The sequence below is a fragment of the Pipistrellus kuhlii genome, unplaced genomic scaffold, assembly GCF_014108245.1.
Source record: "Pipistrellus kuhlii isolate mPipKuh1 unplaced genomic scaffold, mPipKuh1.p scaffold_m20_p_23, whole genome shotgun sequence".
Classification (NCBI taxonomy): Eukaryota; Metazoa; Chordata; class Mammalia; order Chiroptera; family Vespertilionidae; genus Pipistrellus; species Pipistrellus kuhlii.
The window spans coordinates 3,954,274-3,981,599 of record NW_023425522.1 but is presented as its reverse complement, the minus strand read 5'-3'; the positions used below and the strand labels follow the sequence as shown (position 1 = coordinate 3,981,599).

General features: G+C 41.7%; 1 protein-coding gene across 1 annotated transcript in view; it reads right to left on the bottom strand.

Moving 5' to 3' along the window:
* Nucleotides 1–10,429: 10,429 nt before the first annotated feature.
* HS3ST3A1 (heparan sulfate-glucosamine 3-sulfotransferase 3A1) overlaps nucleotides 10,430–27,326 on the bottom strand; it is a 93,858-nt gene continuing 76,961 nt past the window's right edge. The window contains exon 2 of the mRNA XM_036452307.2: nucleotides 10,430–13,149. Coding sequence (XP_036308200.1) covers nucleotides 12,528–13,149 — 622 coding nt within the window. The 3' untranslated portion in view covers nucleotides 10,430–12,527. The remainder of the gene's footprint in view (nucleotides 13,150–27,326) is intronic.

Genomic DNA, 27,326 nt, shown 5'->3' with positions numbered 1-27,326 from the left:
ACAAAAATGTATTTCAAATATAAAGACACAAATGGGTCAAAAGTAAAGGAGCAGAAAAAAAGCTTACTGTACTAATATTAATAAAAATAAAGCTTGAATGACTATATTTATACCAGAAAAAGTACATTTTCAAAAAAAAATGTGACTAAGCATAAAGAAGATTACTTCATAATGGAAAAGATGTTGATTCATCAAGGAAACATAGCAATCATAAATTTGTATATGCCTAATAGCAGAACCTCAGAATATATGAAATTAAACTTGATAGAACTATAAGAAGAAATAGAAAAATTTTAGGGTACAGAATTGAACATTTTCATTATTTTGAGTATGGACATGAGTTTTTATATATCTCAATACTTATCAAATATATGCTTTAAATGTTTATAGTTCATTATGTTCAATGGTTTGTTTAAAATTACAAAGCTGTAAGAATAAAATAAGCAGTTTAAATAATCAATAAACTAACATAAATTTTTGCTTTATCAGAAAAATCAAAATCTTCCCAATGTCTTGCTTTTGGAGCTGAATAAATAAATAAATAAATAAATAAATAAATAGATATCTTAGTGATGGCCGATTTTAAGGAATAAATTAATAGACAAGTCTTAAGTTTTAATAATTTCTATTTTAATTTAATATTAAAACAATGAATATCTCATCAGTAATATTAAGATCCTTAAGTAATATGTTGTATGGATAAGCACCCAAAAAAGACATCAATTGAGGCTGTATTGTATGAAAAGGTGCATTTTATTAAGTAAAATATAGCACACAAACAAAATTTATTTTTTGAGGAGAAATAACACTGAAAGAAAAATGTCCAACAAAATATTATGTAAAGGCAGATGTTTTACACTCTTAAACTTTCAGTATAGAAAACATATATATATTTTATGTTATATAGAAAGAGAAAGAAAGCCTGGCATATTTATGCAATTTAATAAATGCACCTTGAATTAAAGTTTTCAATTTTAGTTTAATTTTTAAATTGTTGTTATTGTTTCTAATTTTCCTGGTAGTTTTGTCACAATAATTTACTTTTAATACATCCAACACTTTCCAGTTTTGGTGACTAGAGTAAAAAAGTTACAGAATTAAAAGTCCCACAAGCATTTTAAATAAAAGAAAAACCATTAGCAGCTTTTGTACACAATAATAAAAAATGATAGACATAAAACAGAGAAGAAGCTGCTTTTCTTCAAGAAAGAAAATGATGAGTTCTCTCAGATGAAGAAAATTTGCAATGCTAAAAGTGAATTCAGACTTGAAGTGCATAAAAACTACCTTTTTTTGATTAAGTCATAGAAGAATATTTTAAAGGAGGTTTGAAAGTCTATTAAAATGTTAAGGATCATTAAATAAGGCCAAAATCTTGGAACATATATGTATATATGGAGGCACTCTAACATTTATATATATAAAATTTATATAAAATTTCTACTTCAACAAATATGTGAAAACACGTTGCATCATGCCAACATCCACCACCACAAATTATCTCCTTTCAGTTTCCTTCCCAAACCAATTTGATGAAAATAAACAAAATGTACAATTGGCTGAATTGAACCAAGCCACCAAGGGAAACTGTTAATTTGCTTGTTATTTATGCATTTTAATATATATTTGCAAAAATCCCTAGGAAGCCCAGATTTACCTTTTAATGTAAAGAAAAGAGGAAAGCTAAAGCAGTTTAACCAATTTGACAGGTATATAAAGTACTAACAGTCCTAGTCTATAAAGCTGGGCGCCTGTAAAGTTTATTTCATAGCAGAGTCGTCCTTCATGGTAAAGGTCTTCATCTATGGAACTGCTGCTAATGACCATTTCATCATGTTGAGTTTTGTAACTACAAGCATGAGTTAATGCATGACCTCAAATAGTCTGATAAACAGAGCATTCCGGTTTGATTACCCTGCTTTCTGTAGCTGTTGAATTTACCAACACCCTTGCCAAGGTATGAATCAGCTCTCATTAAACTTTTCCCCTAAAGCTTATTTCTTGAAAAATCAATATATTTTAAACGTCTACATCACCATGTCTTTCCTCTTCCAATGAAAATGTAAAATGTCAATTTAAGTTGTTTCAAGACTAGATGATTGCAGAAGTGGGATGTGGCCTATTCTATGAAATTTGCCAGGCCACTGTGCCCATGTTCACGACTTTTTAAATACAGATTGCCTGCCCTGTTGTTACAAAGGTATCATGAGGAAGTGTCATTGCACTTAGATGCTATTGGAAGTGTGCAGTGAGAAAGGTGGAAGTATCCCCCCTTTAGGGACACTGACTGAGAGAGAAAAGAAAGTTAGTCTGTGCACCAAAGACCTGTGCAAACCCTAAGTGCCATTGGAACGCGTCATCATCAGTACTCACCAAACAGCTTGAGGAAATGTGTGTGTACATTTGCTTGGGCCTGACAGGAACCTTTGAAAATATTAATCTGTTCCGTGATGAGCTCATTGAGACTCAGAAAGCCCCTCTGCCGAAACCCTCGTGTCTGCTTCCTGTTGGCAACTAAGGATGAGGAAGTCCAATGGCCTCCCTCCTGCCGCAGTGACCAACGTAGACTCTGTCAGTAGGTTTAACTCTGACTTCTACTCCACTACTGGAGAGCTTTAGGATTCGGAACTTTTCATGTAGGTTTGGGTAGTCTTCTAAGTTCAAGATAAAATAACCTTAAAATGTATTGCAATGATCCCAAATTGTATGATCTCTATGCAAAGAAGCCTGGAAGTGTGGAGCAAAACAGGGACGTACAGGTACGTGAACATATTCAGGCAAACTAGTCATTCTTTAGAGCCAAGAGTGAGTCTACACAGTTTTTAAACAGAGGCTAATGTAAGAGCTAGAACATACATCCTGTTTACTGTATGCCAGGCATTGGCATAAGCATGTCACATAATGATTTAATCCTTGTAACAACCTAGGCTGTGAGTGCTGTTGTTATCATCCCTTCTTTACAGGATGGAAAACTGAGGCTCAGGGAGATTGTTTCCCAGAGTCACCCTGCTGGAGCCTGGCAAATCTAGAATTCAAATAGAATACCCATGTTCTTAATTAATAATCAATTCTGACTCTCAGCAATAAGGATTTCACTTAAAAATAAGCTTAAGGAGCGTGCCAGGTGATTTGTGGGTTGTAGTAACATATCTGGTACCTAGGGCCACCAATGGTCTCAGCCTGTGCTGATTAGTTTCATCTGTTGTTGACAATTATAATTAAAATGCATCCTTACCAGTCCTCTCAAATGAGAGAAGAGTCTTCTATTGCCCTGGTTTGTCATTGCTATTTACACACTTTCTTAAGCCTCTTTGTATATAGCTATAAGCTGGGTGCAAGGTAAAAATAAGGAGGCAGAACTAGAGAGTATATAAGGAGTTGGGAGGAGAGAATTCAGGATGTACTAACTTAAGAAGGGGGTGCAAAGGTAAGAAATTGCACCCTGGAAATTGATTGTCCCCCCAAATTGCAAGACAGAAGCAGATTCACTTTCATGGGGCCTGAAGCTCCAACAGCTGTAGGGATTTCTTTAAGAACACAAAGCTGCACAGCTGGAGTGGGAGAGGAGCCTGGACTGGCTTAGGTGATGAGGGATCCGGAGTTCCAGCTTATTCCCTCTGCAGCGAACCCACCTGCTCAGGGGGAGGCGGGAGACAGAAAGAACTGCTCCCTGTGCCCAGGTAGGCGGCAGATTTCTTCCAGAGAGCCCTGAGGAGGAACCACAGCCCCCTGGGGGACAGAAATTACATTGGGAGGAGCCAGAGCTGCCAGAGCTGCCCTTCAGATTCCTACATCAAGAGAATGCATTCACATCGAGAGAGAAAACTGGTTTGTTTTAGAAACTGTATGAAGAGAGATTGGACCAGAGCCACAAGTTCTTCAGAATCAGGCCTCCCTGGCCTTTGCAGAGTCAGTGAGGATGTCACTAAGGTGATCAAAGGAACAGAGGATTTCAGGCCAGTCCGGTGCCTGAGCGAGTTCAAATAGAAGCCTCTTGTCCCTTCCCCCGCCTTGCCCAGGTAGACAAGTCCAGGGAGGTCCAGCAGCAGACATCTAGAGTGTGGTCACAGAGGCAGGTTGGGCACACCTCCCAATTGTAGAAAACTGGGGGCAGAAAGCCTAGGACCCTGCTCCAGAGGCAGCCAACTGCACAGCTATGGGACAAAATGAGGAGAATGGGAGCTTAGTGATGGGAAAGCAAAATGAGCCCAATGACCAGATTGAAGCCAAATTCCAGGAAGGTAAGGCTTAGTGCTATGGGCACTAAGTGCTATGGGCATCAACATCCCATCTGAGAATGGATGAGTCTGAGCCTGGAGTGGTTTGGGAGGCTCCCTGGTGGCATTTCTCTGATGCCCATTTTCCAAGATGAAGCAACAGGAACTAATGCAGAGCCTTTCATTGGGTAACACTTCCATTGTGTGGCAGTGAAAACAATGCATCATGGCTCCACTTGTTTTTATTAATAGTAATCTTAGAAAGTAGGCTCCAGTTAAATTGTGTGCATCCCTTTAGGGTAAGAAAGAACCTGTGACTTTGTATGCATGCAGATGAGCATAATCAATGGACATAGATGGCATGGGGGAGGGTAGGGCATACATTGGGAGAGGGCAGGTGGGGAGAGATCAAGGGGGGAAAAGGAGATAGATATATGTAATACTTTAAACAATGAAGAATTTAAATGAAAAAGAAAAGAAGAGAGAAAGGAAAAAAGAGAGAGAAAGAAAGAAAGGAAGGAAGGAAGGAAGGAAGGAAGGAAGGAAGGAAGGAAGGAAGGAAAAGGAAGGAAGGAAGGAAGGAAGGAATTGTGACTGAGCAGAGAAGCCCTGGGCTGTGCTTACAGGTTGACAAGCCATTGATGAATATATTATGTGAGAAAGGAACGTGGTGTGTGGACAATGGGCTCTGCTATTTGGAACTTGTGTGTTTATGGCTGGTAGACAGAGACCTAGCATAGTCACTTTTTGGTCACTCGATGACCATCTTGGCAGAACCCGAGGCTTAAAGTACAAGTGCATGATTAATAAAGAGGCGAGGAGCACTGTCCCTGATTCTAAAAGATGACACAGGCTGCCTTCTCTCAGTATTAGGATTCAAACACTTGGATTCAACCTTCTTTTTAGAGGAGGGAGTGGTCCAGAAGCTGGAAAAAGCAGAGTATAAAAATTCAAAGGAAAGCATCAGCATCGTCTGTCTGGACCAGATCAAAGTGAGGATGAAAGCAATGCTTAGCACAAGAATGAAGGCGCGTTTTTATAGATCTGTTTTACTGCTCAAGGTGGGGAGTAGTCTGTAAATTAAAGGGCCCAAAAAGGATGGATTAAGATAGCCCCAATTTAGAAACTGTTATTAAGGACCTTTTTTTAACTAATTTTTTTCAGAATCCAGAAAACGTATGAGGCCCGGCGTGAGGGAGCAGGGTTTTGCCAGGGCTGCGGGAGCAGGCAGGAGCCCAGGTCAGCGCAGGCGCGGCTGTGTGCAGGGGGAGAGCGGTCGGGGGATGCCAGCACTGATTCTTATTAATAAAAGCACATTTCTGTTAAGAGTTTTCAGTGCTTCCTGGGAAATATGGAAAGTCATTGATTTAATGATAATCATTTTAAGAGACAGGGGAAAAAAAAAAAAAAAAAGAATGATTGTGACAGCCCCAAGCATGCGATGTTTGCAGGCATTCCCGCTGGTGTGAGGCTCCCAGCATAGTTGTCCTCTGCATTTTTTTCAATGAATGAGAAAACTGAGGTTTGTTGATACCGAATGATTCATGCAAGACCTCATGATTCCCAGTCAAATCGGGGCTATTCACAAAATTACCCACAAAAGATTACTTTTTGTCATTAAAGCACAGAAAGAGCTGATGAGTGAAACAAATATCATTTAAAAAATGGAAGATAGAATCAAGGAAATGAATGGATAAACTATGGGTTTTTTTTTAGGACACACACACACACACACACACCACACACACACACCACACAAAGACACCATTTACATGGTGGTAGGTAAATCTAATGACTGTGTAATCATATTATGTATCAATAGAGCTGTATCACTGAACCTCAACAGTGAGTAGAGAAGAGTTTTAAATGATGTAGGAAATTAAGAAGGGCTGCTTTATGAAGATGGTAGGTGTCAGGGAAAGACAGACGCAGACACCAGGAAATAGCATCGTGGCGATAACAGAAGTAAGGAAGGCAATCATAAAAATGATGACGCTCAGGCTGGAGAAATGGGCACTGTGAGTCAATTAAATAGTAAAAGCATCATTGGAATGAATGGGCATGAGGAAGCAGAGAGCACACTGGTGAGAACCGCAGGAACCAGCACGGAAGGATTGATGAGGGAAAGGGAATCCGGGCGCTGTTACCACGTGGGGGACTTGCTGCCTGAGTTAGAGGACAGGGTGGGTGGGGCTGGGAACAGCAGATCTGCTTTCAGTTGTTCTGTGTATCCATTCTATACGGCTCTGGGTCTTGGAGCTTATTTTGTTGATACAGAACTTTTTATTAATGACCTCATCAAATAGCAAGGGCCAAAGAGTCTGAAAAAGAGCTCATTGTTTACTGCTCGATGGAATGGAAGCAAAGCAGACAAGTTCAATGCATGCGGAGTCACCTCACTGTGGGAGCCAATGCCACTGGGAAGATCTGCATCTCCGTGGGGGGGGGGGGGGGGGGGCGGCGGTCAGAGGCACATGCTGAAGGCCAGGGGCAGGATCTTTCTCCAGAGAGAATGGTTCCTATGAGGTAAGGGCACAACCTAAGAAAAGGGAAGGGAGGGAAAGGAAGGTAGACAAAAGGCTGAGTTTTGAAATAAAAAATAAGGTGTCATTCTGGGGCCAGATGGTTACAAAAAGGGGAAAAGTAACAAAAGTCACATTGAAAAGAAAAGAATAAAAAAAAAAATTAAAGCTGCAAGATGACATTTTGGCATAAAGATTTGGATACAGGAAAATACTGAAGGGGGGGAAATTTCCCTCAGAAGAGAAATGGCATGGGAGTCAGAATGACGCGGAGGGGTGAGGTGAAAGACGTTTGTCAGTGACTCAGGTGAGAGCAATGTGGTGGTGCGGGGAGGGAAGGAGCTATAGCAGACGGACACACTTTGTGTCTAGAAAGAAAGGAAAAAGGAAAAAACTATTCAAACCTAAGGGGGTGTAAAGTGCTTTGAGTCATTCCATCTAAAGGTAAGATTACTATTATTATAGGATACGTAATTGGACTTTTCATGACAAAGAGCATCTGATCAAGTATAAGATCAAGTCATCTGAAATAAGAACGAAGCTTCTCATGTTCCCTCTGGAAACCTACAGTAAAATGACTGTACAATTGTCTTGCTTCCTCCTGTCCTCTGCTTGACCAGCTGTCACAGGCCTGCAATAGGGAAACCTGAGCTGAGATAAGGGTTTATGGGAAAACAGGTGGGGAAATGCCGCTGCCGAGACCTGAGGCACACAACCTGTCAGAAGTGAAATGCCACATGGCTGACTCTGGGTCCTCAGGTCAGTGGTGAGGTGTAGGGCTTGGAAGCTGCACCTCCATCTCCTGTCAAAAGCGGGCCCCATGCTTTCCTATTCTGCTCCATCCCTCTCCCTTTGGGCCCCTTTTTCCTAGTGTAATACTCTTGGAGAAAGATAAACCCATCTGACCTTCATGGGTTTGGGGATAAGCATCAAATACTTAGATGGCTTTCCCTGAAGCTGAGAGCAGTGGCCCAAGGTGGACTGCAAGGTTTTCCCCAGGAACCTGAGGTAGGACGTGGACACATTGGGTTTGGTGCATTTGAAGAGAGGGCAGAACTTAGGTTAGAAGAGGCTGGGGTACCGGGCATCCTTGGACTCAGCAGGGAGAGAAGGCATTACAAGGTGGAAGAAGCAGGAGGTGGGAGGTGGGAGGGAGATAGACACATCCCTCCCCTTTGCCATGAAAGCGAGACCCCAGGTTTACTATGAGTGACTTTGGGAGAGACTAGAACACATAGACTTTGTTTGTCACTGTGGGGACCAGACAGAAACTTGAAAGCTCTCTTAGGAATTACCAGCTTACACCCAGCTAGAAATCTAGCCTATCATGTCCCAGCCAGCAGAGCCCACTTCTCATACCTGATCCTTTGAATGCACTTAAGGTAGCAAGTCCAAGAATTTAGGGATGAAAAGTAGGCTCCCAATATATTGTTACCTTTTATTTGATGGTAAAACTAGAGGAAAGTAGGTTGTGGATCATATAAACAACACAACCAACTGTTAGAAATTAAACTAGAAAATTAGGGTGATAGCCTGAAACATACTAACTAAATATCCTAAATACACCATAATGGATCCATATATTAGAAGCAATTTCTATTTCCAGTTTTATTTCCTTCTGGCATAATTAAAAATTCATTATTTTACTACTCTTTGTAGGAAGGTATGCTGCTTTGTAATTTCTCAAAATTCACCTCTTTTTAAGAGGTAAGGCCTCCCATTCTCAAACTCCATGACAAAAAAGGTGAAACTTTCACCATCCGTGTTTTCCATCCATATAAATGTACTTGAGATTCTGAACGCAGAGCCGTTTTCCTGCTGATGAAGGTATTTTAAGGACCATAATCTGTCATGTCTACTGTCATGCCGATGCTTCCATCCCAGGGCTTGGTGTTTGGGTTATTGAAGTCAGATTCTTCCTCAGTGACCTTGAGATGCAAGAGGAGGATAGGTCAGGTCCTTTATGAATTTCAGCCTCACAAGTCTATGTTTGGGAACCATAAACTCTTCTTTCTCCGGATTCTATGGGAACTAGATACTATTGATAAGTTCCCAGGTTTCTAGAAAATGTGACCCAATAAGAACTCTCCTTCCTTTGCTGTTACTCAGCAGCTCAGGGCATTTGTAAACCATGGCACATTCATCTGAAAACAACTGCTTGGCAGAAGAGGAGCCTCGCTCTTGTCACTTGGTTGTGTCTGGCGACAAGAAATACTGTCACAGCATGTCATGGAGGCAAATCAAAAACTGAGCCACTTGAACTTGAAAAGGCCTTTGGGAATGTCTTCTTGGAAGGTCGTTTTCCAACTGATTTCACTTAACAGAAATGTAACTTACTCATTACAATGTGTTCCTGAATCTCCATAAATGCCCAGTTCCTTGCTGTTTCTCTCTGGTTCTCCTCCTGGCAAAGTGCACCAGTGAACGCCTGTCTGTTTATTATGGTGCAGTCATGTGCAGTTACAAAAGAGAAGGATTTTCAGGAGAAAAACCCGGAGAGGTGAGTGGGAGACTTACCAGTCAAGCACTCACTAGGACATGGTTTGTAGACATGGTTCAGACACTCACCACCTGAGACAGGTTTACTTCTTCCACCGGAGCCTCAACACCACTGGCTGTTGCAGGGAAGGGGGTGGCTCTGTGATGGGGACTCGTCTCTACATTGTGTAATGTTTAACAGCATCCCTGGCACTCACTCACCAGAAGCACCCTTTATGCCCCACCTCTGAGACAATCCCAATATCTCATCCAGACATGGCCTTGGGATGCAAAGCAGCTTTTGCTGAGAATCACTGTCTTGAGGATTCATTTCCTTAATGGTAGAGTGGAGCCAATGAGAGTGGAGAGCTGCTGGTGGCTTAAGGTGAAATGCTGCTATGTGACTATAAGGTGTTATTACTTACAGACATATTTATTTGCTCACACATTGAATTTAGGTACTTTCATGGGTACCTTATTTGGCAGGTTTCAATGTGCAGAGAGGAAATTTCTTCTCTTAACAACTGCAAAGCCAAGAGTTAAGAGTTCACACACATCAATGTTTTCATGCCCAGTTCAGGAGAGTGCAAATGCCAAATGGAGATGTGATCCAAAGGACCCTTGAGGTTTATTCTAACTTTAGAAATTTAAGGATTTTTGGAAATTGGGAAATTGGAGTGGGATTAATACTCCTAGATTACTTAACATCCATTCTCTAGAAGCTCATTAATCCCAGGTTATTAGAATAAAATTAATTTTCCTTAAAAGTTCCTAAGTTATCTGGAAATTTTATATACCTTAGAACTCACTTCACAAGGAAATTACTGAGCAAGAAGCTGTAGACCTCTGGCTGTTCTGGAGACAATTCTTCAGTTTTAGGAAGAGTTAAAAGTGGAGCAGCCAGCCAGGTGGAAGCAGCAAAATCTACTGTTTGGTGCGGCTACATGGACAGAGAAATCTGAGCCCACATTCATGCACAGCAAGTGTAAGTACCACAGAGAAGCAGATATGGGAAAGTCCTTTTCTGGAGGAAACAGAGTACACTGATTCTAGATCTTTACACATTTTTTTTTCTTTTCTGGAATCTATATCTTCTTAACAGCATCATTGAAATCTTAGAAATCAGGTTTTCCTAGAGTGCTACTTAGTCATTCTATTTAAAAAATAATAATAATATGAACAAAAAAGAAATCTACATGCAAGAAGAGATTATTTGCACTCAATTCTGATTTTTTTATTATTGTTTCTTAACACAAAAAAAGATGAAGATTGCTGAATACAATTGTTTCCCTGTGCAAGCTCCTTTTGCATTATGTCAAACAAATGCTTATAAAAGGATCAGAAGCACACACAAAACGAGTTAAGAAAAACAGATAGAGTTCAAAATGAGCATCTTGTTGCTGGTAGTAGCAATTCTAGTGGAACAGCGTCAGGCCGTGGCCCTGGAAAGCTGAGCGTGCTGAGGGGAAGGAAGTCACCTGGAGAAAGGGACCTGGATTTGGGACTCACTGAACTCCTAAAGGTGGGAATTAAAAAATAGAGCCAAAGACGGGGAGCGATCATGAAATACTTAGAAACAAGTGATTTCCCCCACTCCTTTCAATCGTGTGTTAGGCTTCTCAAGAAATCCTTCCTTCCTGATGCAACCTCTGCGGCAAATGGGAAATTGTACTGCATATTCAAAACAACTTCAGTTCTTTTGATTGACAACACAGGAGAAGAAAAGGTATGCGCTTTTAGAATACTAGAGTGTTTGGTCCTTTAAAATTCTGGCAGATATAGCAAAGTTCCATGAGATAGGAAACATGCTCCTCTTGGGTTTAAACCTGTAATAAAATGTTGCCGACAGGCTAATTGCACATGTTTTATATATTTTGTGCACATGCGCTCCTCTCTAAACCAATTTAATTCCCATTAATGCTAATCTTGTTAATGCCCACTCAGAGAGGAAAGGAGTCCTTTTAATAAACAATTGATTTATTTGCGATATTTAAATGGTGGATGGGGAGAAACAGATGGGAAAGGAGGAAAAAACACCATTTTTACCCATCTGCACTTCTGAGACTATTTTCCAAATGCTAATGGATATTAGGTTAGACTAAGTATGAATAGGAAGTGGGGAAAAATAAAGGGTCAAAGTTGACAGTCCTCCACGCATGGAAAATAAGGGCATGGTAACATGTTTATTGATACATGTTTAGTGCTAGCTCCAAGGTTAGAAATGAGATATTACAAACAGAAGCAGGCTTTCTGTAAGGAAAAGGGACAAATCAAAATGAGACTCAGACGTGTAAGCTCTTAGAGAAATGGCTTTTTCTTAATTAAAAAAATAGGACAGTCAGGCCAAAAGAACAAACAGGTAAGTTGTGCTCCTCCCACACCTTGTCTGCTGCCAGTGGGACTGTGTCCCTTGTTCTTGATTACAAGAATCCAGTAATTTCTCTCAGATTCATTAGAACCGAGATTGGCTCCTCATAGAATCTGTGCCCAGGCCTGATGGTCTCCCGGAGGGGACTGTGGTTTGACCGAGGCTGAGAGCTGGCCTGGCGCTGAGAAAGCCAGAGGAATCCCGCTCTATCCCATCGAGCCCATGTCCAACCTGGCTAACCAATTTTAATGGTACAGATGCTTATTTCCAATTCTCCTGGGAAAAGTGGCATGTAATAAAGAATGAGGGAAAGAAGGGTTGTCCAGGAGTCAGCATCTGGCCCTAAGATAACCTCCCTGAGACTCACGTTTCCTTTTCTGTAAAGTGGGGATCATGATCTCTGTGAACCATATTCTTGGACCATACAGTAATAAAAGGATCAAAAAAATGTTTTATTTTAAAAACACCGTGATAACTGAAGTGGTGTAAAACCACACAGTGTTATTAATTGGGAGATCGTTTTAGAGAAAGTGGCACAGGAGATGAAAAAACTTAAAGGGAGAAATACACAAGGCTGGATATGGATTTTGTCTGGGCCTTGTTAGCCAGAGAGAGAGACTGATTTCCCCTCAGATTTTTCTTAAAAGGTTTAATGGCAACTGATGCTCTTACTTTATGATTATGCATACAAAACATACAATAAAAATTAAAGATGGCAAGTATTTAGATGAGCAAAGTTTTTGCTTTTTGTGTTTTTCCAAGTGTTTGGTGTAAGTTAAACACATGGAGAAGGGGTCAGAGGTGAGAACAATCTCTTAACATTCATCGAAAAAACTAGTGAAAGAAATGCTTTCAGCACAAATATTAAAGGGCCTTTTCTCTACCGATTGGTAAAAAAATATATTATATTTGATTTTTTTTTTCTCTTTTTAAATTATATCATTATCCGTCCCAGCCGAAGTCGTGCCCGGTCATCTGGTAGAACTTGCGGTTGAAGGGCCGGTAGAAGTCGCGCAGCCTGCGCACCACGTCAGGGTCGATGTCGGGGTGCGTCCTGCCCTTGGTCTTGCCCAGGCAGTGGGGCTTGCTGCTGCCCTCGGCCTTCTTGAGGCAGGGGAAGCCCTTGGTCTTGTTGAAGTAGAAGTGCTTGTCGGTGATGATGCGCTTGAGGCCCAGGAAGTCCTGCACGCGGCCCAGCTCGCCGGCCGGGTCGCTGATGAGCCGCTCGCCGCTCACGAAGAGCATCTGGCGGCGCGGGAAGTGGCGCAGCCAGAGCTCCAGGTGCTTGGCGTAGATGCCGATCTGGATGGCGCTCCACGACGTGTCGATGAGGCCCGCGCTCCGGTTCCTGAACGTCAGGCTCTCGAAGGTGGGGATGTCAGGCCGCTTGGACAGCGTCTGCGTGTAGTCTGAGATGGCCCTGGTCACCGGGTCGCGCACCACCACTATGAGCTTGGTGTCCTTGGACATGGCCGAGATGCGCACGGGCGCCTCCCGCGTGACGAAGTAGCTGGGTGTCTTCTCCATGGTGATCTGCCCGTCTAGGGTCCTGGGCATCAGGTCCCTGAGGGAAGAAAAAGGCACGTGAGCCTGGAACCCAGCGACCCCCTCTGGTTGACACAGAGAGCTCATTCCAAGGAGAGGAGGCTTTGAATATATACTCAGAGCCGGCCCCATCCCAGCTCTCCCACCTGCTAGATGTGTGACTGTGGTACCTCCGGTGCCTGTGTATTTAATGGGAGATAATAATAATAATAATCTCAGATGATTATTGTGATAATTAAATGAGTTAATGTACCTCAATAGCTTAGAAAAATGCCTGGCACAAAATACATGCTATCTAATTATTTTTTATTATTACCAACCCACAATGCCATAGAAAATAAATTTGATCAAATTCTTTATGTGAATTAGAATATTGTAATAAACACAATCACACTGCTATGAGATGGTATTAAACTGCCCACTTTCTGTACTTTCTTAAAAACAAAGCAATTGTCTTAGAAGGCTAATATGCAAATAAACCAAATGGCAGAACAACCGTTCTCTATGACATGCACTGGCCACCAGGGGGTATGTGCAGAACATGGCAGGTATTGGCCATGGTGGGATGGTGGAGCAGGTGAGTGGGGAAGCCAGACCAAGGTGGGCGCTGGTTGCTGGTATGAGAGTGAACCTCTGGTTTTTACTGAAAATTCTTTGCTCCCATGTGCTGTGGTCCTGCCTGCAGGTCACACCGGCTGTTGGTGATCTGGTCCAGATCACTCAGTGCCATTAGCGGGTATGAGCAGTGGCTTGCTGGCTTCTCCACCTCTCCCTGCTTCAGAGGGGTGATCAGGGCTGCTCACATCCGATGCTGGCTCTGGCCCCAATTGCTTCACACCGTCAGCGGGTGCAAGTGGAGCCAGCACCATCAGCACCTGGGAGTGGCGGCAGGAGCAGGGCTGCCAGCAGATAGAGGACTGGGTTGTGGTGAAAGGGGCCAGGTGGGGGTGCAAAAGACGGGCTGAGACTCGCCCCTGTGCCTACTGCAGCCTCTTGGCCCACAGTTCCTTTTAAGGTGCACAAATTTGTGCGCTGAGCCCCTAGTATTTAATATCATACCATAGCATATTATACAAAGTACTCCTCTTTATAATTCTGGAATTTTCCTACAATAAACAAGACATTAAATAGTCCACCTTTTATCTAAATAATATGAAATGCCATTATTACAATATTCAAAATATCTTGCTTCCTCTCTTCATTGGTCTAATTATAGGATTATTATCATATTAGAGTACATTTTTATATACACCAAAGTAAATTCTGACTCTATTCAAAATGTTCTTGGCAAGTCTTATCTGTCTAGTCTTCCTAATGAATGTTAGAATCACTTTGTCAGACATACACACAAACATACACACACACATAATCCCACTGGAATATAGATAGATAGATAGATAGATAGATAGATAGATAGAGGGGGGGTGTATGTGCCCTGACAGGGGGTCAAATCCACCACTTCTTAGGTGAACTGGATGACACTCCAACCAACTGAGCCACCTAGCCAGAGCCAGGGGACTCCCCGTAGAGTGGATACTGCCACCCAGTTCCAGCATGCTTTCCTCCCAAGAATGGCGGGGTCTCAGGGCCAGTCAAAACTTATGAGTTGGACAGCGAAACTCTATTTACACTTCCAACTTAAGTGTACTGTCATTAAATCCACTAGTTACTAGAAAAAAAACAAAACATATTAAATATGTATATGTTAAGTCAGTGTTTTTCCAGTTTCAAGTTTTACAAGAAATAGATGTTCCTCAAATCATTATTAAAATAACTGTATTTTGGGGAGTTACAATGACTGAATGTGTTTTGAACTTTCATTCATCAATAAGAAAAATCAAACTTATAAATATTCTCATATCAAATTCACTTTTATTCCTGGAATATAGTGTTTTTGATCATAATATATTACTCTTTTAATATAGTCCTGCATTTGAATCATCTTTACTTTGTTTTGGATTTTTATCTATATTCATTAATGAGATGCTTCTGCAGTTTTTCCTTTGATTAATAGCTAAATCAACTGTTAAAATATGAATTATTCTACAAACAAAATGAGTCCAGAAAAGTTTTATCTTATTATATATCCTAGAAAACTTTAAGTACCAAAATAATTTTCTATTCTTTCAAAATGTGATGCTTGTCACATACACAGCCATCTAATCCTGGTACTTTTAGAATAAGGGTAGCAAAGGAACTCGGGTCTTCAAATCTCTTTTCAGTTTCTTCCCTGGTTGCTGGTTTGTTTGTTTGTTTGTTTTTGTAATAAATATTCTACCTCATATTGTGTAAATTTTAGCTGTAAATGTTTTTCTCTACAAATCATCCAGTTGAGGAGTTGCTTTTCTGCCTATCTTTCTGCTTTCTCTATTAGGCTATCTTCTTTAATTCGCTGATTTCCCTTTTAGCTCTGTACTTTTTCTAGTTATGCTTTGTTAGTCTTCTAGTTTGTATAATTGACAGTATTGGTCACTTATTTTCAATCTTCCTTCTCAATTAATAACAGCGTTTTGAGGATTCTAATTTCCCTTTAAGTACAGACTTAGTCAAATTCCACAAGTTTTTGTTTTGTTTTGTTTTGTTTTGTTTTGTTTTGAATCCTCACACAAAGATATTTTTCCAGATTTTTAGAGAGAGTGAAAAAGAGGGAGAGACAGAGAGAGAGAAATATCAATGTGAGAGAAACACATCGATTGCTTGCCTTCCACATGTACTCCAACCAGGACCAAGGATTGAGTTTATAATCCAGGTATGTGTAATTGACCAGAATGGAACCCTAGACCCTTCAGTCCAAGGGCCAACATTCCAACCTCAGCAAATTCCACCAGTTTTTATATGTACAGTTGTGATTTTCATAACTTCATAATTACTTATGAATTACATTTTGCACTTGTTATTTCCTTTATGTTCCAGACATTATCTGGGATTGATTCTTTATTTTTAACTCTAATGACTGATTTGATGTGTGGTGTGTTATTTTGTGTGTGTGTGTGTGTGTGTGTGTTTGTTTTGTTTTTTTTGTACGTGGTAATTTTTTTTACTTTGTATGCCTTTGTAAGAAAAGAATGTACTTATGATATGTGAGTTTGCTTTTGTTGACTCCCTATTATTTTTCTCACCTCTACTATTTCCTAGCTGTATATTGTGAAAAATTTCAACATACCTAAAAATACAAAGAACTGTAACATAAATCTCAGTGCCCTACATCCAGGTTTGAGAAGTGAACACTAGTGGCCAGTTTGATTTCATTCACAGCTTTCCATTTCCACTTCCTCAAGACCCCAAGAGGATTCCCGGAAGCCTAGCTCAGAGGTCACCATTGGCTCTTAGACATTGCATTGGATCTGGCACAGATCCTCCAACCTTGTGGCAATTGGTGGCCTGACAGTGCCTCAGCAGAATGATGGCAGGTTTCCCCCATTTTTGCTTTCTTTGATATTGCAGTCAGGTTATCTTTAAAAAAAAATTGTTTTTTGAAAGGGAGAATGATAATTAGATGTCTGATAGCTGGTTGTTTTTTGTTTATTTGTTTAAGAAATCTGCAATTCCCTTTTCAAATGAACTTTTAATGTGCCATAGTCTCCATTTCTTAACTATCCTAAGATCTGGGTAATGGTAACCAAACAGTGCACAGGGAGCTGCAGGCTGCCATTCCTCTGAGCTATGCTGGTGCCACTGGGAGACACTTTCACAGATTTTGTCGCTGCGCACCTCCCTTCAATGGATTCGAGAAATGGGCTAGGCCAACCCACCCTGGAAACTTAGGTTACACTTTCATCAGATGAGGCAAGAGAGCTACCCAGAAGTTGTGGGAATATCTCAGGGAAGAAAATTTGATCGGATGTGTGAAGAAATTTGGGCTGTAAAAGCGAAGATCAAATATCACTAACGTGATAAGAAAGATTAAAAAAACAACCACGATTTTTTAAAAAGGCAGCATTCTTGCCTCCTTTCCTGGAATCTCTGACTTTTAACTACTCGACCGCCTATTTTGGCCTGTGAAATAGAGATAACATCCTTTACTCCGGAGCTACTGGCTGGCGGGCTCAGCTTTCCTTCCCTGGGTCGCTGGGGGAGGCCAGTCACCAGCAGCCCGTCAGCAGAGATTAAAGCTGCAGATTGGGCTGGGCCAGAGGAAATATTACTAATATCTCTGAAAAAAGAAACCATATTTTAAGTTATCTCAACAGAGTAGGGAAAACACTATCCCAAAAAGGGGGAGGTAGAAGAGGAAAAGCTAAAATAGAGTTTCAGAAGAAAAACACATTAATTACTGTCATCCACAGGATGAGAAATGTCGCTGGGTTAGCATGGGGTAGGGTGGGAGGCCAGGTTAACCATTAACTGACTGCAGGCTACTCTTTCCAGAAAGGTTGAAGTGATCGTCTAAATAGATCCTTAATTGAGCATGCAGCGTAGAGAATGGTTGCTCTGTAAACGGACTCAGGAGAGTTTTCTTAAACCAGCAATGTCCCTTTTAATTTCCTCATTTATTGTCTTATTACAATTTCAATTTTAGTGTTCAGAAGAGGGCTCATCTCTCATGTAAGATAGAATGCACCTGTGCTTTAGAGTACCATATCTCAAATTGTTTGGAAGGACTGGGACTGCCTTTCCCTACCCGAGTGAAGTATGTGCCATGGCCAGCTGGGTGCCAGAACATGGCCGAGAAGGGCAGTGATTGAACCAGCCCCTCCATGATAAGAGCTTTGTAGAACTATGAGACAGGCTATAGGGTAGAAATTTCTGTTCGGCTGAAGACAGAAAACGTTGGGGTGGGAGTGAGAAATTCAACTGGACGATGGCAAAGAGAGACCCCAGAAGGCCTTAGCTTCTAGGCCAAGCATGTCAAACTTCTGGCCTTCGGGCCACATGCCTCACTTATTTGGCCCAGGTTAGCTATTGAGTTTGACAAGCTTGGTGTGGGCTATTCCAATTTCACCTCTAAATAATAGAAGGGATTTGAAGACATTTACGATAAGTATGGAAATGCATAAATGGTTAAAACCAAAATTACAAAGAAAACTAGAGAAGCTTATTTGTTTTCTCCTGAAGAAGACAAGTATAAGAAGGGATTTTACAAGCAAATTGAGAATCACTACAAGGTGATGGCACATGTTTGCTCTTTGTTTTTAAAAAACATGAGAATTGACAATAACCAAAAGGTTTAAGCTATCCAAGTGTCCACATGTGGATGAATGGATAAGTAAAAGTGATGTGCACACACAGTGAACTAGTACTTGGCACGTGCTACAACATTTATGAGGCTTAAAGAGGTCATGCTTAGTGAAACAAGCCAGCCACAGAAAGACACTGACATGAGGAACTAAAGGAGCCACATTCACACCCACAGAAAGTAGAATGGCAGCTTCAAGGGCTGTGGGAAGGGAATTAGCATTTTCTTACTGAGTATAAAGTTTCAGTTTTTTTGAGATGGAAGAGTTCTGGAGAGTGACTGTTAACATTGAACTGTACCCTTAAAAATGGTTAAGATGGTAAATTTTAGGTTATGTCTATTTTACCATACTTTATTTTAAAAAGAACTCCCCAGGAAGACAAGGACTCCAATTGTATCCATAGAATTTAATTAAACAAGAGTATCTTTTTGGCCTTGAAGATAATTAAATATTAGCACAAGGTACTAAAGGAGGTTGTGGTTTTTCTTTTCTCTTGCTGAACCAAAAGGGGATAGAATAATTTATAAGATTTTTGTGGAACTATATGGAGTTATAAATTGAGGTCTGTGGCCTGTCTCTGCCCATTCCCAGTTGGGTGACCACAAGCTAGTCACTTAACCTCTTAAATCTCAGGTAACTCACCTCACCAGAAGCAACAAGCTAAGGTTTGGGAAAGCTGGGTTGTATCAATACATGGAGTGCTGGTACAGCCATTACTACAGGGATTATACCAAACACTGCTCTCAGGAAAGTGACGCCTGCTGAGAAGTGTTTGGAAGGAATGGGACTGTCTTATTACAGTTTAGAATCCCAAGCTTCCAGAGCCCGGAGGAGTGAGAGCCCTCCAGCATGGCCCTCGGACATCCACACACCTGCCCTTTGAGGCCTCCAATGTACAACATGAAGAGAGTGAAGACACCTGATTTGAGAGCCAGGAGCTGGCAAAGCCAAGTTCTGTGGAAGGATACAGGCTGGCCTGTGATGTGAGAGAGGTGAGCTCAGTTTTTCAGGGAAATCAACTTTTCCCCAGGAGGTGTGGTACAGTTTGCCAAGAGGGAAAGTGTTTGGTAACACTTCCATCTGATTCCAGACGCTGTACCACCGCAACGTCTTGGGGATTTTATTTTGGGTAGTATGTCCTGATAAGTAGGTTCTTTTTTTCTACTCGAACTGTGCTGCTGATTGAACAGACCTGCCTCCAGGGCTACGCCCCATTGTCAGTTATGGGGGCAAGACTTCCTTTGGAAGAAAATGGCCCATCACATTAGCACTGTCTGCAGAAGAACCACCCCAGAGGCAGTCCTCGTTGACATTCAACATCATGTTCATTGTGCCTATGACACATCAGGAAAGTACCGAAAAGAAAGCCACCTCATGTGCTTCCCCTTATATGTTTGGGCCATTTCCCCTAAATCCTCATTGCACTTCTATTATTTTCTTGCTCCCCCACCATCCACCTGAACTGCTACTGGCTCTCTCTAGAGGCACTTCTTCCTAAAAACCATATCCTTCCCCATCATACTTTTAATAAACAGTGTTCAGTAAATTAGTTAATTACATAGAAAAATAAATCTTAATCTCTGACCATATGCAAAGATCAATTCCAAATGACATAAAGATATAAATAAAAATGATAAAAATTAAAAAAAAAGTTTGGAAGGAAACAGAGATATCTTAATAATTTTGAGTGGGGTTAAAGATTTCTAAAATTTCTGGAAGTTATACTGAATGCAAAAGATAGTCTCCAAATGGTCAATACAAGTATGAGACGATGATGAACCTTATTAGTCCTCAGGGAAACACAAATTCAAACACAATGAATGCCATATGATGACACCCCCTCCTGAGTGGCTAATATAAAAATCACGGAGCAATCTGAGTTAGGGGAGGATGAAGAACAGCTGACTCTCCACTGGTAGGAGTGTAAGTAACATGACTAGCAAACTATTTGGCACTGTCTACCAAAGTTGAACATGTGCATGTACTATGGCCCAGCAATTTCTCTGACAAAGATATACTCATTACCACAACATGTTCACCAAGAAACGTTCATGAATGTTCAGACATGACAGCCCCAAATGCAAGCTAACCAAACATGAATATCCTTCTATTTGTATGATATATACATATATGTTTATGTATAAATGTATATATGTTTATATACAGAATTGGCATGAATGACTCAAATCTGTGACTCACATACACCCAATGTTAGCAAACACAGCCAGTCACAAAAAAATGTATATACCATATGCTTTTCCTTATAAACAGTTCAAAAACAAGCAAAAACTCACCAGAGTATTAAGGGGACATTAAAAAGATCTGGAGAGATGAAAGTGTCCCTGGCCATGATCTGGGTTCTGGTTACACAGTGCACCCAACTTGTGAAAAGTCATTGAGCTGTATCCCAGAATTTGTATCCTTTTCTGAATTTTGTTTTACTTCAACAAATGTTTACAACATGTATAAAAAAAAACAAATGGACCAAAATTTTATATTCCCCAAGAAGAACATTCATTTCAGAAAACTGCATTTGCCAAACCAACTCTACCTCCACTTTGTGGACACTCAGATCATAAAGGAATGGCAGCTGAGCTCCCATTCTTAGGGGTCAGTGGACATCTGAGTGTCCACAACCCACTCGTCCCAGGTAAGTTATCAGAACGGGAGCTGCTGAGCCTCTGTCCCACTCATGGGCCACTGATTCTCATGGTGCTATAAGCACAATGTTCACAGACTCAGACGATGTGTCTCTAGAGTACATGTGTCAAACACAAGGCCCGCGGGCCAAATCCGTCCCGCCAGGCCTGCAATGTGGCCCGCACCGCGCTGTCATCACTGCACTCCGCTGCGTTTCCATCACAATGACAGTTTATGACTGTTCAGTAAACCATTCGGCCCGCGATTTAGGCTGGATTTTAGATTTTGGCCCCTTCTCTGATTGAGTTCGACACCCCCACTCTAGAATATAGACACAAGTACAGAGATGGCTGAAGAACATATATTTGCACAACAGTTTAGCAATTACTTTCCCTCTTAACCTTTACACAGACATAGGAGGGATAAGGTAAATATGCCCTCCAAGTTTCCTGATGAAAAAGCTGAGACGCAGAGAGGCCATGTGGCATGGGAAAGTTCCCACAGTCTATGTATGGAAGGTCATGCATGGTCTTCCCCAAGCTAGGGCAAGGTTACTTCGGTTGCATTGGGTATGAGAAAGTCAGCAACGAGGATAGGAAAATAACACACGGAAATTGGCTCAGAGCAAATCTGACAGATGGAGAAAGTGAGAATGTGAAAAGTGATCCAGTGGGGAGCTGAGAAGGTTCTGAAAGACCCCTAATCAGAATTGAATACAGACGAAGGACTGTGATTGCCTGAACTGGAAAATTATGTAAAATTAGAATGAGAAGATGGCAGTGTATTTAACATCAGTGATAAGTTAAATCCAAGGTAATGCACAAATTGAATGAGCAAGAATAGGCAGCAGGTAGTGAAATCCTTTAAGAAGATCTTCCAGGATAACCCCAACTCAGTAGCTAACAAGCTGCATTAGAGGGAGAAGAGTTGGAGAGAGGGGTGGTGAGAGCATGAAAGGTACTGAAGGGAGAGCCAATGTGGCTGGACAGCTGACTCATGAAGGGAGCAAAACAGAAGGAGATCCCAACACTTTACAGTGGAAAATGATGGCAATTGTACTAAAACAAAAACCAACAAAACAGTCATTGAAATAACTAAAAAAGGAAAGAAAGGTAAGGTTCTCTTTCAGTAGAGTCAAGACTCATTCTCCAAAGTTGGAGTTTCTGCCTAAGAATTTGAATGAAGACAAAACATTATTAGTTTTATCCCAAAACATGGCACAGACAGACATCTCCATGAGGACAACAGTTTCATCGGAAGCTCAAATCTGGGAACAAGAATGGGGATTCAGTCTTGATTCAGTCTTCATTGTTCAGTCTGAGTGATCTTAAACAAACCATGTTAGTTTTCTGGGCCTTGTTTTCTTCATAAAACGGGTAAGACTATTGTCCTGCATGTCTCTCCAAGGCCTTTCCACCCACTAATTATTCCTGTGTCAAATGAAAAGCTCCACACAGCTCACTCTGTTCTGGGCCAGGGTGACTCCACCAATCAAAGAAGTAATTTTGTGTAAATCATCAGACAAGGCAATTCTGCATCAACAGAATGGATTTCAAAATCATGGAGGTTTGAAAGAATGCAGCTCATACAATAGCTGCCAAGACAAAGCACTGAGGTTGGTTCAAAGGGAGGCTTGCCTGGCACTCCTCTAGCACATGGAGGGAAGGAAAGACCAGGCAGCCCACGAGTGGAATGATCTCACTGCATTTGATAAGACAGTGACTAAGAAAACTCATCTCTGACCCTGCTTCTGCTGTGCCTGAAGCATCAAAGCTGTCATAATGAGAAGATGAAGTTCACAGATAAGACTAAGTTAAGAATAGCAGATACAGGGCAGCCAAGAGTTCAAGTTTAGGTGCCTTAGACAGAACATGGTGAAGGCAGAGCAAATGGATACTTATTATGTATTTACTATAGAAGAAGATCTGATGCATTATTTCCTGCCTCTCACAACAGTGAAAAGCTGGAATTATCAGAATTTCTCAGATGAGTAAGTAGGCTCAGAGAGGTCATGTGACTTGCTCAAGAAACATAAGGAAGACTGAAAGGGACAGCTCTAAAGTACATATCCTATCAACCTTCCACACACCCAGGAAACATCAGTGGCACTCTTGTGGTCACTGCTATTGGCCGTCTTTGGCATTTTGTCAAAACATGTGAGTGTTGAAGGCAAACTTCACTGTTCATCTCAGATGACAAATTGCCCGCCTGGAACACTGTGAGGTAGTAAAACCATGGCATGGTTTTTCAGCAACTACTTATTTTTAAAAATATATATTTTATTGATTTTTTACAGAGAGGAAGGGAGAAGGATAGAGAGTTAGAAACATCAATCAGCTGCCTCCTGCACACCTCCTACTGGGGGTATGCCCACAACCAAGGTAAATGCCCTTGACTGGAATTGAACTTGGCACCCTTCAGTCCACAAGCCGATGCCCTATCCACTGAGCCACACCAGTTAGTTAGGGCCAGCAGCTGCTTCTATAGAAGGACATGCTGCCAGGAAAGTCCCTGAGCTGTAACTCAGAGGCAATTCACCTTGAGGAACAAATAAATCTGGCCCATGGACACATCACATTTCTCTAGCCTACACAACCAAACAGAACCATGTGTCTGCTTTTCAGAGATTTTTGTGAAGCCTTTGGCAGCAGAACACTCTAGGAAAACACGCTCTTTCCATGGCCATCGCATGAAGGCCATTCCTGTGGGTCCCCAGTGGCATGAGGCTGGAGGAGAGGAAGCTGCTGCAAACCCCGGAGGTCCCAGCCCACGTCCCTTGGGCCAGACCTGACCACATCAATATTTCTTTTCCTGCTGTTGCTCTGTGCAATCCACTCAAACGTGACTTGTCAAGCTGGAAAGAAGCCTCCCTCTTGTTGCTGTTTGACTTGGCTTCTGTGGAAAAAGAAGACTTATGTAGCTAAACCACCTCCACACTGACTGAAGGGAGATGTGTAATTCCAGTAATCAAACCACTGTCTAGATAAGTCACACCTCCCAGTGCCGGTGATAACAGACTCCTTTCTCAACCTCTGAACTATCAAAGGAAGAAAGAGAAAGAGATAGCTCTTACTCTCCCCGGCAAAGGAAGAAAGTTTATTCCAAGAAAGCAACGCCATGGTCTTGGCCCTCCAGGAGAGGAGAGAGGAGAGGAGAGGAAGGTCGGGATTCTGGGCTGATAATTTTGGAAAACCTCATTAAAGGACAGAAAGTACCTCGGCATCCAGGTCAGAGAGAAGAGTTCTGAAGCGGAGTGGGTACAAGTCATCCTGGGCCATCAATTCCAGGAGCAATACTTTGTGTAGAATTTTACTGTTTTTTAAGCAGTCCCCCTCGTTACTCATGCACTAAGTCTTAGGGAAGACCAGCTCACTGCTGTACCCTCTGCTTCCCTCCTTCTCAGTTTACTTGCCTGAGGAGCTCACACATTCATGAGACGTAATCATCTCTAACCCTGTAGACAGGATCCCAAACTCCGCCTGGCTTCTGGGAACACAGGTGCTTCTCCCAGTGTCCTATCAAATTATCAAACAATATCCAGAAAGAAAAATAATATTAAATACTAAAATTCACAGACACATCTAATAACATCAGAATATGTAAGCCAATCAGAGCCTAAGAAAGCACCTGGATAAAAACAGGGCCATGCCCCACCCTGCACAGTGTCTCTGGATTTAAAACAGTCTTTATGCATCAACTAAGCAGTGGTGATTCTTCTGTTACTCCGCATTCTGAAAGGCGGGCAGGACCCTCAGTGTGAGCAGCTCCTTAAAGCTGTGCGGCCAGCGCCTCACCTCACGCCTTACTCTAGTGAGGTAGGGAGCCGCACCTTGAAAAACATTAGCACATTTTTTAGAGCTTCAGAATAAAGGAAGTATCTCCGAGGCATTCATGCAGAAAACAAAATAACACAATAACTAGGCTGCTGACACGTGGGGAGGGGAAACTTGGCCTTAGACTTTATTAAGAAGTGCTCAATGGCGGTGAGAAATTAAAGGAAAAAGGAACTTTGTACTCAGCTAAGTTTCACTTCATTTGAAGTAGGTTTAGAAGGACTTTTCCAGGGATGCAATGAGTCAAAAATCTTAGCACTCAGGGAGGCTTAGCATCTACATGAGAAAAGCAAACACTGAAATTTCATTTCAAGTGGACAGAGCTCAAGAATGAAGGAACTCTAAAATCAGGTGGAATAGAAGTCAAAAAATGATTTCAAATCCAGTTATAAAAATTGGCCATAAATAGCAGAAATTACTATAATTAAATTAATCAGGATCTAAAGCCTGATATTTACAAACCCTTAAAGGCAGAGAGAAAAAGAAAGAGAGAGAGAGAGAGAGAGAGAGAGAGAGAGAGAGAGAGAGAGAGAGAGAGAGAGAGAGAGAGGCTGATTGAGATACAGAGAAGAGGAGATCAAGAAGGAAAGGGAATTGTGCGGAAGAAAGGAGGAGTGGAGGGCTGTGTCCTCCTAAGCAGCAGCTTTGCTGAACATTAGACCTGAGAGGAATCACAGAAATCTCCTAATCCAGCCTCTTCTCACACAGCCAGCTTTCTCAAAATAAAGTAGGTGCAAAGCTCAACCAACCACCTTGATGGTCCAGATCCCTGAAAAATAAAATTCACTTGCAGAGGAAAATCTCCCTTGAAGTGCTCCTAAAGGAGGGGGGCACCCTTCACCATGAGCCCGGATGTAGGGGAAAGCACCACGTGGACACAGCGAACCGCTTTTCCACCCCACAGTCTGGGAGAGGAACTCACTCGGAATTCTCCAAGGGCCCAAAGCGTGGCCAAGGATAGGCACCTCCCAGCTCCGTGGGGTGGCCCAGCAAACACCCCGCCCAGCCTAACAGCTCTCCAGGCTCCTGACAGAGGTTCTCTACAGGGTGGGTTTGGGAGCTGCGTGATGCTGTGGTCAGAGGCCTGGGCCCAGTCTCCCACCAGCCGGAGTTACCAGGTTTCACGTGTGCTGCTGGAGATACGAGAAGAATTGCTTTCCTGGCCTGGAAATCAATAATCTAAGGGCAAGTGAGACATGTTGAGGGAAAAACCTAAAATTTTAGCTAGTTTGTTATATTTTGGCAATAATGGATTTTTCATTAGTTTTTGTTTGTTTGTTTGTTTGTTTTCTTGATTTTTTTAAAGTTTTTTTTTTTTAAATGTGCTTTTATTGATTTGAAAGAGAAAGGGGGGGGGGAAGGAGAGAAACATGGATGAGACATATCAATCAACTGCCTCCTGCATGCCCCCTATTGGGTATCAAGCCTGAAACATTGACATGTGCCCTGACCAGGAATCCAACCGGTGACCTCTCAGTGCAAGGGATGACTCTCAATCAACTGAGCCACACTGGCCAGAGATCATTTTATTTATTTTTGTTTGTTTGTTTATTAGGTTCTGGACACAGAGTAAGGGCTCAAATCAATATATATTCTGAGTTTAAAACAGGAATAGCCATCCTAAACCATGATTTTGCATGATCTGGGACCATGGCCTGCCTCAATGTTCTTCCTGAAATTGGCAACCGGGGTTCCCTGATAGCAGCCTCCACAATTTTCAACAGAAAATGACAGTCTGTCTCACTAACATCAAAGCAAAACTTCCCAAATAATTGCACTCTGGCATAAAACAACTTTTCAAAATAATAACATCATTATGAAAGGAGGCCTGCAGAGAAAACAGACTCCAGGAAGCAAATCGGTGCATGTCCGTTAGCTGTACCACATGCCGACATGAAGGAGAAAACCATCGCTCGAAGTTCCACACAACATACAAAAGTATTAAAGCGATGGTCACTCCAGTTCTGCACGGTGCAACTCCTAAGCCCAAATAACCACTCTGGTGACTGACACTACGCAGGCACCAGGAAATGCTTCTCCCAACCTCTTGCCCTGGGTTTCCCAACCAAAGCATCAGGATGCTGAGAACGAGGTGAGTTTGAGACACTGCCAACATTGAACCTGGGCATCCCTCTGCTGCAGGCAGAGTTGAGTGAGGGGAGGAGTTAGCAGAGAGAAAAGACAATAAGTAACTTACCAAATCTTCCTATCAAAGAGCATGGGTGGCTTCTTGCTAAAGTATCATTTGCTAGAATTACTGACTGCTCCTATTCCAATGGATAGCCCCTGGAGGGGAAGGGACAGTTTGTATTATTAAGCTCAGATGGGGCATGAATTGGCAACTCGGTGGGCATTTTGGCTTAGAACTGAAAACAGTCCTAATTTTAGGAAAATCTTTAATAAGAAAAGGAATACATATAATCAACAAAGAACCTATATAACATTTACAACTTTAAGAATGAATAAGATTCAACTTTAATTCTGATTTCAAATTTTGTTATTTATGAATTATAATTTATGTTTTTGTCTTTGGATGTTGATAGATA